This window comes from Necator americanus, chromosome IV, assembly GCF_031761385.1.
Source record: "Necator americanus strain Aroian chromosome IV, whole genome shotgun sequence".
NCBI classification, from domain to species: Eukaryota; Metazoa; Nematoda; class Chromadorea; order Rhabditida; family Ancylostomatidae; genus Necator; species Necator americanus.
In genome coordinates this window covers 32,576,339-32,590,691 of record NC_087374.1, presented here as the reverse complement: position 1 = coordinate 32,590,691, position 14,353 = coordinate 32,576,339, and the positions used below count along the sequence as shown (strand labels likewise).

Genomic DNA, 14,353 nt, shown 5'->3' with positions numbered 1-14,353 from the left:
AAAAATGATGTTCTGCATAGTTTACGCGCATTGAACTTGAAATTCTGGACAGCTATCGCAGAATTCGTTCTCATCATAATAAGTTAGCTTTGAGTAACAGCCATTAAACTCGAAGTTCTTGGAACTGGATTTTATCCCCTACTCGCAACGTAACGCTGACGTATTAACGCAATGCTTATGTAAATCTAATGACCCCATCTATGAATGATGTCAATCGCTCACATTATTCCAACTTACTACAACATCCGGAAACAATGCCACCGTCAAAATTCGCCGCAACAGAAAAAGTGAGTTTTTCCTATGAAAACCATAGGTTTTTCGAACGATTACAGCATTTTTAAAAGACAACTTCATCCACAATGACAAGAAGTTTGAAAAAAGTAAGGTTTTGAAGATTTAATTAGTTTAAGAAATTCTCGAGAGGTGATCTAGATGGATTCTAATTTTAGAAAAAAAGAAGAAACTGATAACACTTCTGTTGAAGTCATCGTATTTGATTTGGGATCAGAGACTATGATAAGGATATATGTGAATATAATAGAAAAGGATTTCCTAGGATCCCAGTTGTTGGTCTGAAACGATGAAATTTTTCTGCTGTCTTAATGCATACATCTTATCTACGCAGGTTCGTACAGAATCTGCAAGTTTGTTCATTTAAAAAAGTGAAAAAAAATCCTGGTGATTTATCCATGACAACAAACGATGTTATGTTTATGTGTGAGTTTCTAAAAGCTTAGAATATACTTTTAAAAAAATATTCGTTCACGAACGAATAGAATATCTTTCTTCTAACTTCATTTCTATTCCCATATTAAATGTGTTGTAGAGAGACTTGATAGAAAAATCGATGGGAGTGTGAAGCAGTTATAAAAATCCTTAATCACAAATCATCGATCTTCTTTTCTTTTCCTGAAAGGTGTTCCAAAAATCTGCTCACTCTATTTATTTTATCTATTTATTTATTTTTATTCCTTTTTTTTATATCTCGGATCTCAAAGGGTAAGGGAGAAGAAAGATAATAAGAAAAATGACCAGATTAATTCCTAACAGCAAAAGAAAACGAATAGTTCTTTTCGCTCAAAAAAAGATTAATTTAGCCCAGTAGATTCAAAAAGATACGTGAAATCGAAGAGAATCGTGGCCAAAATAGAAATTCTTACGACTGACTTATTTTATTTCCAGCTTATTTTCTTGAGTTGCTGAAAATTTTGAATATTTAAAAGAAGTTGCAGTTTCCTTAGTTTCTACATATCATTATCGTGTTTGTAATATGGTATGATCCGGGAACCAAGCGTTTTTGGAGTGATTTGTGCTCGGCCACTAGAAAAAGGAGGGACGTTCTGCACGGTGTATTTCATTCCTTGACTCATAGCATTTTATTTTCACATGCAATCGTAGACATTTGAGCAATGAATATTCGAGAATGATGATTCTTCTGTGAATGGCAGCGAGTCGGCGACCACGGTTCAACGTGAATTTCTCCGAAGATTCAGCGTTAACAAAAATGACTGTTTGACAAATTCTTTTCCTATCTATCTATCATAAATTCCCCTCCCGTTTCTTTCTCGCTCCTTCGAAGAGTTATTTTCCAGCGGGGAGCTGTTATCAGAATAATTTTATCAAATGTCAATGAACTCATGAGAAGGCTAAATGTCATTGCGTGTCTCATTTGTTCCGATTCTTCGTGATTTGTCCAATTCACGTCATGTGAGTCTTATTTCATGGAGCTTATCATGGAAGAAAGGTCCCGTTGCGAAATAAACGAACACGAAATATTCTCGCTGAGAACTTTATCTCTATATCCTCTACACATGTATAATCTGCCCATGAGCCATTCGGTCGGTTGGCTGGAAAAGGGCACGAATTGCGGCAGAGGCGTCGCGGTCATCCGGTCCAAAAGTTGCTGTTAACTTTGGACTGACTGTGAATGTCTCGACTTTAGAAACTGGTAGCTAAAAAAAATAAAAGCTTTGACAATCCTCTTCTTTCCATTGCACTCGGCAATTCAAATGACTATTCTTGCTATTCGATGGTAGTGGCACGTTCTATGTGGCTGACAAAATAAATAATTGAAATCGAACGCAGCTAATCCGCTTATTCGAAATTGAATGTGAAAAAGGGAAACACACAATCAAATATGTGTACCTGATTATTATTAGCATGACGATATCGTTGCAAAAAACTGACTTTTGCAAAGATATACGGTCTTTCGGTAGTGATTACTTGAAGAAATGATTTACTTCTGCTGTAGGGGGTTGGCGTCGCAACTATCAGTGTTACGAAGTGCTGTTATCTCTATTCTATCGAAGTTCTATGTGTTTCTAATCGCTCGTCACTGCACTTTTCAGAAATTGACACTTTTATTGCCGTATTTTTGTCCTTCTGGAGCACTTTTGTATTTCTAGTGAATCAGTTTAGTGGACTCTACTTCTTTTTCTCATAATTGCACGTCATTACTGATAACAATGTCATTCGGGAATTTTACTTAAATCACACCCAATTATTTCTATGTTCTTCCAATATGGATATACAATTAGCCTTCATCACCTCCTCATATACATATCTATTCACTTTCGTTTAAACTAATTCCAGCAGGATTCCTAATTTCTTAATTTTCTACTTCCTTCTATCCCTATTCATTCTCGTTCAAGCGAACAGGTTCAACGACAAAAATAAGCGGCCCACTAAGAAGTGTATTCAAGGTTCTTCAGAACGTTATTGTCATTGTGTATATCCTTGAACATTTCTTAAAGGCATCACTCCACTAATCTGAAGTGGTGCGGATTTCAGGTGGAATATTCGTGTATGGGATTGTAGATTATGGATGGGTGGGTGATTCCGTCTATTTCTTGCTGATTGCGGCGAGTGCACATAGCTGGTGCGCTCCAATCGAACTCGTTGTAGAAAATAGCGCGCCGGAACGCTCGAAGTCGTATCATCCGAGCCGTTTTTTACGGCAATTAGGAAGAAATGGACCGAATCACCCCCCTCTCCTTAGTCTACGATCCCGTATACGAATACTCCACCGGAAATCCGTACCACCTCAGATTCGTGGCGTGATGTCTTTAAAACAGTAAAAATTACATGAAGCACGGTACCACTGCGTAACTCTCTACGCTTGCGAAACGGTGCGTTGTAGCGTTCGAACCTAGTGGAGAGCACCGCAAAATACAGCGAAGAATAGTGTCAGCAAAGGTCCCGCCTAGATCCTAACCGCGACGCTCTACCGCACCGCTTCGCTTGCAGCCGCTTACGCAACTGCACTGTGCTTCATAAATGTTTATCCAATTCAATTAACGTTTTCGGATGTTCTACTATAATTATTGCTTATAACTGTCTGATTTTTCTAACGTGAGAATTGTTTTAGAGATGATCGACAAGAAAATCGAATGTACCTTCTCGTAATCTACAATTAAAATCGGTTAAAAACCACTTATCTCCCTACTGCTGCGTTCCCGTTGTTGAGCGTCTACGGCGAGGTTCGTTGCGAGCGTTCGCCTAATCCTTAAATCTTCAACGCTTCAGTAATATACAACTGCACTGTTTGTTCCCATGAAAATCCAACACTGAATATGCTGCAAAAACACGAAAAGTTGACGCAGCAATGAGATCAGAGCCTGTATCCAAAGTAACTGTCCTTCAAAAGATAAAGACACGATGAAAACGAAACAATCGCCTCTTCGTGGCACCATTCATCGGTACAGTCGATGCAGTGTGGTCCCACTTCGATCCTGATCGCAAGATTCACCGCGCCGCTTCGAGCGCAACCGTTTACGCAATTGCAACGAGCATGGTGTCGCTTCGTCGACTACAACAAGGTTGGAATAAGCAGGCGCCATGGTTTCATTTCTATTGTTCATATCTTCCCATGAACAAACATCTCAAATGGATACCCACAAAGTGAAACTTTTTTATCCAAAATTAGCACGGTTAGTATCACTACCATCACATCATCTCACGCAGTTACGAAGCACACGTATAGTAAGATCAGAACGACATGAAGCACGGCGAAGTTGCGTAAACAGTTGCGCTGGAAGCAGCGGGGATGAGCGTAGCGGTTAGGACCAAGTAGAGACCCTTACCAGCACCTTTAATGACTGTAGTTCGCGACGGTCCCACCTCGATTACAACCACTATCTCCACCGAGCGCAACCGCTTGCGCAACTGCACCGCGCTTCATGTCGTTTTGACCCGACTATACACACTACGTAATTAAAGGCGAAGTTTCGCTGCGCTAAAATGCTCCCGGGAAAGCGAGTGTGCGGCTCAGCTGCGGACGTGTCGCATCAGGCCGGTTGAACGCGCTTGACGGCGGAGACTGTGCAGTGGTAGTTAACACTTTGGTCCCATGTGGATTTGAAACAGTGGCCATTATAAAATGTTTAGTAAGCGATTGAGAGGTCGAACACTTCCGTTTTTTTTTCTTTTTACTTCTGCTCGTGTTGATATTCTTGATCTGCAGTCCATTTATCTAATCTGAATGAAATCATATTTCTATTATAAACACATGGAACGAGGTGACCTTTCTTTTTGGTTTGCGCTCATAACCAATGGGCGCAACTGAGGGCAACGTGGCGGTCCCATTATAGTTGAAAATGGGGTTGGTGCTCATGACAACATTGCTTGTATTGTATTCCTGTCCTCCTTTCCGCAATGTTTTCATTTCTGTCCGTTGTGCTGAATCAAACTCATTCCTTATTCGTATGCATAAAGTGCGATGCCACGCAGATCGCCGCGTAATAACATGACATGAAATATTTGTTACATCATCTCACCGAATTGAACACAATGTGAAAATCCATCGGCTGCATTGCACCTCGATTCGCATCGGTGTCTGTAGATCTGTCGCACTGTCGCTCCTCTTTTTTCTCGTGAATTTTCACCATTTATATTGAGCCAGTAAAGTCGGTCGACGCTACCGTTTCACGACCATTCCTTCAAAGATGGCCACCAATAGTTCTGGAGATAACATTGAGGTACGTGGTGTTGATTTCGGATCTCGGGGAAAACTTAGAATTTTTTTTTTGAGCAACAGATTAACATATTGTTTCACTCTCCTCTTCCAACAACTTGATTTCGCAAAAAAAAAAGGTTTTAAAAAGGTTGAAAAAAACGGTAGGCGAATGTAAGAATGTCGCATGTATGTCTGGTTTCTTGTAGATTTTAATTATGTTCTTTTCTTTATGGTTCTTCACGACGATTCAAATATTGGCTGACATATCGAAATCATCATAAAATCTAGATTGTAAATTGTTATAGTGCTGTTATACCACCAGAGGAGCGTAACACTATTATCGTTGACAAGTGTTTTCGATAGGTATCGATTATGAGCGTTTTGGATCGTTACGAATTTCTTCAATGATTAAGGAAGTTATCAAAAGTGGAAATGATCGCCGCTATTGACGAGATGCGTTTGTTGTTTCGATAAGATACTAATGGCTGCCTAAGATCCCCCATCTAACTTTGCTTTTGTGCGTTGGTGTTTCTTCGGATAGTGTTAGTGTTTTACAACTTCTAGTAAAAACAGAAAACAGATTTCCAAAGAAATGTGCATGCAAAGCCCTACATCTTAAAACAGCTGAACAAAGATAACTACAGAGAGCAAAAACCCATTTTAAAAATGCACACACAAAAGTAATGGTAGGGTTGATCAGATTAGTGATGGACAGACAATCAATAAAACAAGGATATGCTCCCCAAGTCACCGTCGCTCCACCGTCATCGTCGAGCCCCAGCGCCAACGACAGAACTTTCTTTGTGGTGGCAACGAATGATATAGTGCTTCTTGAAAAGTAAAGCAGCAGAAGAACTTAAACTACTTGTGAGGCCACTGCTTAGCTGACCACAGGAATATTTCAGTCTTATCACATCAACTTGTACTCGTAGCTATAGTCGAATAAAAACGACGTGGAGCTCGGTGCACTTACGTAAGCGGCTGCGCACGGAGCTATGCGGTGGAGCGTAGCGGTTAGGATCGAGGGGGACACTTGATGGCACCAATCATCGCTACAGTTCAAGATGGTCTTGCTTCGACCCCAACAGCCAGCGCCACAGCTCCGCTTCGAGCACAGCCGCCTACGCAGGCTCAGCTTCAGGTCGTCTTGACCTGACTACACTACAACCTATTCTCCCGATTTCGAGAGTAGCACCACTCGAGTTTTTTACTACAATAGTTCACCAGAAGGTTATATTCCAGAGGAACCATTAAAGTATGATTGAATACTTTCGTGGGAGAAGACTCAATTTGCTTTTTGCGGCTACCTTACTCAATACTCGTCACGTGAAAAAAAAAATTAGAATGAAAATTAGAAGAGAATGAAGTCAAATTGATAGCCCTCAATTCCAGGTTTTATGGAGACTGAGAAATATGTTTCAGTCATTTCGTGGAGGTCAGAGTATAGAGGTATTTCGTTTTCTAATAGTGCAGGGTTCTGCTTCCTCGTGTAGCTAACTACTGAATGTTCGGGTCGATCTAACCTCGTTAACAAAACCTAACCGACCCCATTCTTATTCGCCACAATCCCAACGTTTGTAGTATTCATTAGAGAATCTAACCTTGACAGGGTATCCTATTCCTACAGTAGCCGTCGGACTTATTGTGCTTGCGTGGCGCATTTATGTTTTCGGAGGACGCTTGCTCCGCCTCCGTCGTAGACAGGACGGTAATCGATAGGGCGACCAATCAAGACCGAAGGTTATTTCGCTCACGACTATGAGTATGAAGCACAGTCGTATCAGAATTGTTTGAATTGCGCTGCAATTGCGCTCGTGGTGGGACCTTCGCCAGCAACTGGACTGTGAAGCTGAGCGAATGTCGTACCGTGCCACGTCGAGCACATCCATTTACGCATTTGCACCACAAGTCGGTCCATGTAGTCTTAATCACGTAAAAATACACAAAAAGGAGCTGCGAAAGTGTAATGCGCCACTCCAACACAATATGTCCCCGAGCAATTGCAGGGGAAGAAAGATGGGTAGTATTGATGATCCAGGAACACCTACATCATTGGATTAGAAAAACTAATTATTTCGAATTCCCAACAGAGGTGACGACATTCCTCCCTTCTTTTGGTGAGTTATTTTTCTGTTGCTGAACAAAACTAGCAGAGCTGCTTCTATAATAATATCCAATCAACCAGAGGCTAATTTCTGCTTGAACCAGATCTAGCGCTGACACTCATCCCAGTACTGTAGCTGCCGTCCGAGGTCTGCAGTCGTGCAGCAGTCGATAAGATGGGCTCAGCGCCAGCTACCTCAACTGCGATATCTTTGTTTCTATGGTTGTTTCTGTTGCAGCAGGTGGTCTAGTGTAACTGTGACGTTGTCGATGGTTTTTTGATGTTGAACTGGGAATACACTTGAAGAAAAGTGAGTAGTAAGAAAATGAGTTAGTTGCGTTGTAGAATTCTTCGCTTTTAGAATTACTCAAGTCGGTCTTTGTATCTTTTCGTAGCTGTGGATGTTATAAACGTGGTCTGGATTCTACTTGTTGAAATTCGGCGAAAATCTAACATTTTTCGCAATCGTGTACTGAGAATTTGTGACATTGAGGACCAGTGGATTATTTATGAGAAAACCTTCCGTAACTTTACTGAGTGGTCAGAAAATTGTGAAGTTAAGTTGAGCAGCGGATAGCAGTCTTAAAGAAATTCACCACTTGAGACTAAATTATTCTCCTATGGAAGGCTTGCCTTCGAGATCGTGAAGTTTTAATCTTGAATAAATTCAACGGAACTGCGGGTTGAACGATCCATTAGATGGGTAAGCTTTCAGACATGATTGGAAACACGGCAACTGATCTTTTTTTACATTTTTCCTTTTTAATTTTAATTTTAATTGTTTTCTGCCCTCACGTTAGAACGTTCTAGAAAAGGAAATAGAAGGCCAAACTTCGTAAAGCCTAATTTTCATTAATTCTCGAGCCTTCTAAAGAAAAGAAAATGTGTGTTTGCGTTTGTTCCGCGAACTGGACGTAATTTCATCATTTTTTAGGTGAAGGTTTTCTTGTGTGCCCATTTTCATTCTCGTCAATCTTTAAATCTTTCGATTGGATTAGATAGGTCACACCTAAATCTTTGAGTGCAACTGAATCGAATGCGTTGTTTGTGAATAAATGCCGAAAGTATCACTGAGTTGCAAATTTTGTATGGATAATGTTCGTCATAAGCTGCAGATTTCAATAAAGTATCCTAATAAATAAATGTTTCCCAAACCTAATATTCGAGTAGTTACTCGGACTAATGACAACTTGTCGGAATATTCTTTCGGCAGAACAAAGCATTCGTTCAAGGATTGGGTGTCATTGATTTTTTTCGCAATTGAAATACAACCGTTATGATAAAACTAATTGACGTTCTGATCGGAATCTAATCACGTTATTCGTTTCGTAGCTAAGAGATCGACGAAGAGATAGTTCCGCATGTCATAGATCTTTGTTTTCGCTTACACGCAATCGTTCTCGTTCTGAGAGCATTCCCGAAAGAAATGCTGAAGAGAGTCGAACACCACATGCTGAGAAGCAATAAGAAGATCCTTAATTCATATCCGAATCAACGCTTTTAGGGTCTTGAGGCTTGTATTCGCGGAAGCGAGGAAGGATCAACAATGGCGAGCGATTCTGAGATAGCTGCTTTTCGGTCTAGGAAGGTCGCTCTAATTACAGGAATTTCAGGACAGGTATGATTTTGGTCAAGAAATGTCTTGAGAATTTTGAGATTCTTATTCCGTTTGTTCCGGAGATCAATGTTATTGTACCTACATTTGTGTAGTTTCTGAATCAGAGAAGAAGTCTGCGAAATACAATAAGGGATTGGGAAAGAGCTGCCGTAGGCAACTGTTTCTGGCCTCTTTCTATCCCGCTTACGTATTACACAGTTTGGTTACGATGGTTTACCGAAGTAGTTCATGTTGCATGAAGTAACCCAGAATTTTGCTTCAATCTCTTTCATTTGTTCTTAGCGGCCTTAAGGGGTGACTTTTCACTAGTTATTTCGGGCTTTCTTTGTGTCTGGAACCATCGAAAACGTATCTGTTCAACCGAAGATAAACTCCTTCAAAACTTTTCTTCTTAGGGATAAGGATCCGTTAAAGGTTACTTGAGCGGCTGCTGTTAGCGCTTATAAAAATATTTGCAGACTTTCTTGTATGGCCCAAATTATGTTTTTTTAGGATGGATCATACCTTGCCGAATTGCTGCTATCAAAAGGTTACGCCGTACATGGGATCATTCGAAGGTCGTCTTCGTTCAACACTGCTCGCATTGAACATCTGTACAGCAATCCTGTTACACATCGCGGTAAGTTTTCCCCACATCAAGTTTTCAACGTATACATGGTTTTTGGGATAGGTTGACCTTTTCTTTGTCATTGGGATAGTGTTTCTTGTTTAGGTGATTCGTCATTTGCGTTACATTATGGTGACATGACTGACTCATCTTGCCTCATTAAACTCATCTCAAAAATTCAGCCAACAGAAGTCTATCATCTAGCTGCCCAGTCCCACGTTAAGGTATCGTAGCTGATAATTATACTTATTTTATATGCTGCATGTATTCAGAGGTTTCTGTGTAAACTTCTGTTTAAACCTAGACTTTGAGCGTAGAGTACTTCAATTCGCTTTACTTAATTTCGCAGGTGTCATTCGATTTACCAGAGTATACTGCTGAAGTTGATGCTGTAGGAACTTTGAGGTTACTCGATGCGATACATGCCTGCGGACTTACTGAGAAGGTATACATACTATTCCACAGGCTCACTTACTTCCATTTTTGCTAGCTTTTAATTTCTTCTTTTTTCAGGTTCGCTTTTACCAAGCGTCCACCTCAGAGTTATACGGAAAAGTTCAGGAAATTCCGCAAAAAGAAACGACGCCGTTCTACCCACGCTCACCTTATGGTAGACTTCATTTTTCGATATATTTTCCTGTAAGAAAATTTCATATACCATTTATCAAACTTACTAATATTACAGCTGTGGCAAAGATGTATGCTTACTGGATTGTGGTGAACTACCGAGAAGCATACAACATGTTTGCTTGTAATGGCATTCTTTTCAATCATGAAAGTCCAAGGAGAGGTCGGTTTCCTGCCCCGGTTCTCCTCATTTCAAAATATTCGCTTTGTTCCAGGTGAAACTTTTGTTACTCGTAAAATTACACGTTCCGTAGCAAAGATCAGCCTTGGGCAACAGACATGCGTCGAACTTGGGAATCTTGACTCGCTTCGTGATTGGGGTCATGCAAGGGAATACGTGGAGGTAAGTGCTTTTTTTTCCCGCAAATTAGCTGTAACTTCAACCCGCAAATTTTGATCCGTTCTGTTAAAAGCGTACATTTTCAGATAGACAGGCGTGCAACCTTTAGAGTTGCCGAAAATGCTATGCTTAAGTTCTCCTGTGAAGTTTGTGAAATTTCTTAGGAAAACCTTAGCAGCCTTAGTCTGTCTTTTTACCGACGTTCTTTTATTGAAAATACTCATCCTCTACTTCCCCGTTTCGGCTAACAACACACGTAAAAGCACGAACCTTTTTGTTTTTGCCGCGTCGAACACCGTAGCCAGTCAAATTGAATGTACTTGCAAATAGTTACATTCTATTGTCGTGAGATAGAAACGATCACGAAGAGGTTCTGTTCGAACCTTCTCCGTACTTCAACTCATGTTTTACCTCCAATCAATCCAATCATCCAATCATTAGACTACCTTCTTGCTCCCTGAAGGTGGCCATCCCCTTCATGTAATTATAGCGGAGTGTACCTTCCAATTTTCAGAGAGAAAGGATCTCAGACCAAAAGAAGATTTCGCGAACAATTTTCGCACATAAGAAAGGTGGCCTAGAGGACCTTTCGGGGAGATTGTCATCCGATATGCTCGCTGAGCCTCTTATTCAAATGTGTTCATCCTGATATGTATATCAAGGACGCAAGATGAAGCCCAAACTCAAAAACAAACTGGGTTCGCCAAAATTTCAGCTGCATAGAATATATCTAAACTTCGTCGAGGGTCATAGAAGTTTGCCAAGAACCTCTTGCCTCTTTTTCTAACCTTGTTCGACTACGGGAAAGTCTTCGGTACCGTAGAAAGGAGTCCAATGCGGCCAGCGCTGGTCGATCAAGGTGTGAATGCCTCGTATGTGAGGACATTAGCCAATTGTTACGATCGATGGACCATCACGATAACGGGCTTCCACCGCCTCCTTATCATACGCATTAGAAAGGGGGTGCAACAAAGCGATACTAAGTCAACTAAGCAATTCACGGATGATTTCTCTCAAATCTTCGTTTCGCGGACCACATTTTTCTTATTTCGAAAAGTACATGTAAAACAAAGAGGATGCTCAAGGAATTCCACGAAGCAGGAAAGAGAATAGGGTTCCGAATGAACAAAAAAGAGGCAGTTCAGCTTGTAGCTTGTGTGAAGCCTGTATACTGTACGGACGGATGAGTACTACTAAAAGGATTCCAAGTCGTTGGAACTTCATCATCGTGTGCCCTGCACGTTTGATGAATGTGGAGAAAAACCTGAAGGAAGAACTGAATAGAAGGACGAGAGCAGCGTGGGCAGCATTCACATCCGATAGGGAAGCTACGAATCAACTGATGAACCAAGAGCTCCGTGTCCACCAGTTCGACTCGACAATTTTTGTTGTACGCAGTGGAGACGTAAGCAGACACAACCATCACGTCTAAGAAGCTACTTACTACACACAGCCATTTCAGGGATGTCTTCTGAAGTTTGACCAGCACACACGACGCCAACCCAATCTTCGCAGCTTCCACCTAACACAAGTGTCCCGTTTCCACGACCCTGCGCAATACGTATCGAAACCAATCATATATGGGTCGGTCGCATGAGGAGAATCGACGATACATTGACTTAAAGAACGTTAGAGCGGTACCAAGATTTGCTAGCCGTCTTCGACGGAGACCGCCATCGAGATGAACTGCTCATGTGTTCACTGCAAGGATGGATCAGATGGGAGCACAGCCAGATCCGGCTCAAGGACCTCATCAGTGTAGCTCGCGAAATTTGCGGTCATCTTGGATGACGATTGCAAGGAAAAGAAATGACTGGAAAAGATGCAGAAGCCGTACCTTCAGTGAAGACGGCCCACCTGAGTATTAAAGTAAGTATCTACAACACGAATATTTTTCCTCGACACAATGTTTCCTGTTTACTAAATGGGCTTGATCCTTGAAATATACTACATCTTCGCTATGGAGTTCACCGCTTATTAACTGTTATCGGTTTTGCAAAGTGTTTCACATTTAAGGCTATGTGGCGTATTCTTCAACATGACAAACCCGATGACTTTGTAATCGCCACAGGAAAACAAACTACGGTTAAAGATTTTTGCAATTTGGCCTTCCAAGAAATCGGAATGAAGCTCGAGTGAGATTTTCTGTTGGTCTAGATTTGTATCGCATCGTTTCTTGTTCTGCTTATCCAAATCAGGTTACGTTTGTTCGTATTTAGGTGGGAAGGTGAAGGCATCAACGAAGTCGGTAAGGAAAAAGGAACCGGCATCGTTCGGGTAAAAGTGAATCCTAAAGTTCGTTTATTTCCTCATGCATGTTTTAGGATAAACATTGTTCACTGTGTCATTGTTGGATATTACAGTACTATCGTCCCACCGAAGTTGAGACGTTGCTCGGTGATCCCTCCAAAGCAAAGAAGGAATTGGGATGGGAAGCTCAAATTTCTATAGATGTACATCCACTTACTCTATTACCATGACTTTTCGTGATCGTATAGAACGTAGATTCGTTTTTAGCAACTCGTCAAAGAAATGGTGGCATCCGATGTGGCACTGATGACTGCCAATCCTATGGCATGACCACGACCATATGTCTTGTCCAATTTTATTGGTTTCCAGACCACTAATATATGTGCAATTTTTTACATACTTGTTCGGGGATTTACACATGCTTTCGTTGTCTTGTCTATTTTCAGTTAAGACGAAGTATTTAACTCAGTCAAAATGTCTGTGATATTAATTATTTCACGAAATTGTTGGGTTTTGACGTTTTTAAACGTGATACCAAATAAAATTTCTAGAACCATTAGTTTGTGTACGTGCATTCCAAATGTACGAACAGATGTTATCGAACTATAGAACAGCAAAGGCTAGAAGTTGTGATGATAACATGAAACTCGTTCGTCATGAGGAAAATGGTTGGCAAGTATCAGCCAATCGCGGTTGGTCTCGTTTGCCTGAGGAGGTTCGTCCTGCTTTGCGTGTTATAGGTGCGTCAGTGGTTTGAATGTTTGTGACCTCTTTGTTCTTCTCATTTTCAGCTACGTATTGTAGCCGGATAATTCTTTCACTCTGTTTGTATTTTCAATAAGTTAGGGATCGACTGAAGCAGATTTAGAAGTAAACTTGTAAGTTGTTCTCGTTTGTGTATTGCTGAAAGTCTCTCATCGATTGAGATTGCTCGCTCTTACAAGTTCCTTGAAAATTGGTCGGGTGATAGTCTAGACTGAGTATCAACTGAAATTAACGCACCGATCCCTGCTTCTGTTAAGGTTTCAAGTTAGCAGCAGCGAACTCATATCTTTTGTCAGTGCGTCTTCAAATCTTCTTTTATGTTTTTTTTTCTAAAAGATGCTTCTGACATAGTTAAGTGTACATGGATGCAAAACAATATGTTACTAATACAATAGTGAAGACGCCTTTTCGGTAGTTTTGAAAGCAAATGTTTATTTTGCCCGTCTTCATTCCATTAATATAATTTAGATGTTAATATCAGGGTCAAAACAACTTTTTTTTGCAGCAATTCTTCGGAGTAATAGCAGTGTCACTCGTTTTCCTAGCAAGCTGACTTCACAACTGTTTCATCACATTTTACAGCGATTCAATTTTTAAGAAACAGTTAGGGTAGTGAAGAACAACTGATCCTCTCAACGCCTCGGAAACTGAGTGGGAAAGGCTATATAGTTGAAATTGAAATGTTTGATGTATACTGCTTTAGAGACTACTTTGAGGCATCGTACTATGATAGCCATAATATTTTTATTCCCTTTCTTTGTATTAATATGAGTCATATTACCATTAAACTCAGTGGTTTTCATATCGTAGTTGGAACCCTATTGCCTAAATTGTCTCTAAATGATTTTCTTCCCGAATTTCTTGGTCCGAGATGTACGGCAGTGGGCGGAACACCGTTACTGCGGCAGTGGACACCGTATCATCGCGCAGTGGTGTCGTACCCTGCTCATTTCTTTATTCTATTTTTCCTTTTTCATTTTTTTCTCTCAAACTGCTTCCTGATGCGGTCTGGATAGACATGTATATCCTTCAGCAAATCATGTTTTCTCGTATGTTCAGTGTCACATTGTTCAGCGACTCCCAGACGC

At 40.8% G+C, this 14,353-nt stretch overlaps 2 protein-coding genes across 5 annotated transcripts; one reads left to right on the top strand and one right to left on the bottom strand.

The window, feature by feature from the left end:
• Positions 1 to 1,805: 1,805 nt before the first annotated feature.
• On the bottom strand, positions 1,806 to 4,886 carry RB195_003485 (uncharacterized protein; the record flags this gene model as incomplete). The annotated part of the gene is made up of 2 exons (XM_064201160.1): positions 1,806 to 1,952; positions 4,776 to 4,886. 2 exons carry the CDS (start codon positions 4,884 to 4,886, stop codon positions 1,806 to 1,808), a joined length of 258 nt encoding a protein of 85 aa, XP_064057041.1.
• A 57-nt stretch (positions 4,887 to 4,943) lies between these two features.
• RB195_003484 (uncharacterized protein) lies at positions 4,944 to 12,830 on the top strand (the record flags this gene model as incomplete). Of its 4 annotated transcripts, XM_064201159.1 has the most annotated exons (13): positions 4,944 to 4,976; positions 6,347 to 6,403; positions 8,563 to 8,676; positions 9,169 to 9,295; positions 9,389 to 9,507; positions 9,633 to 9,728; positions 9,797 to 9,893; positions 9,969 to 10,073; positions 10,126 to 10,253; positions 12,267 to 12,385; positions 12,470 to 12,545; positions 12,614 to 12,703; positions 12,768 to 12,830. In XM_064201159.1, 13 exons carry the CDS (start codon positions 4,944 to 4,946, stop codon positions 12,828 to 12,830), a joined length of 1,224 nt encoding a protein of 407 aa, XP_064057038.1. The 4 variants fall into 4 exon arrangements, with proteins under 4 accessions (XP_064057038.1, XP_013306458.2, XP_064057040.1 ...); XM_013451004.2 differs by lacking the exon at positions 6,347 to 6,403; XM_064201158.1 differs by lacking the exons at positions 12,267 to 12,385; positions 12,470 to 12,545; positions 12,614 to 12,703; positions 12,768 to 12,830 and adding an exon at positions 10,765 to 10,899.
• Positions 12,831 to 14,353: the final 1,523 nt, after the last annotated feature.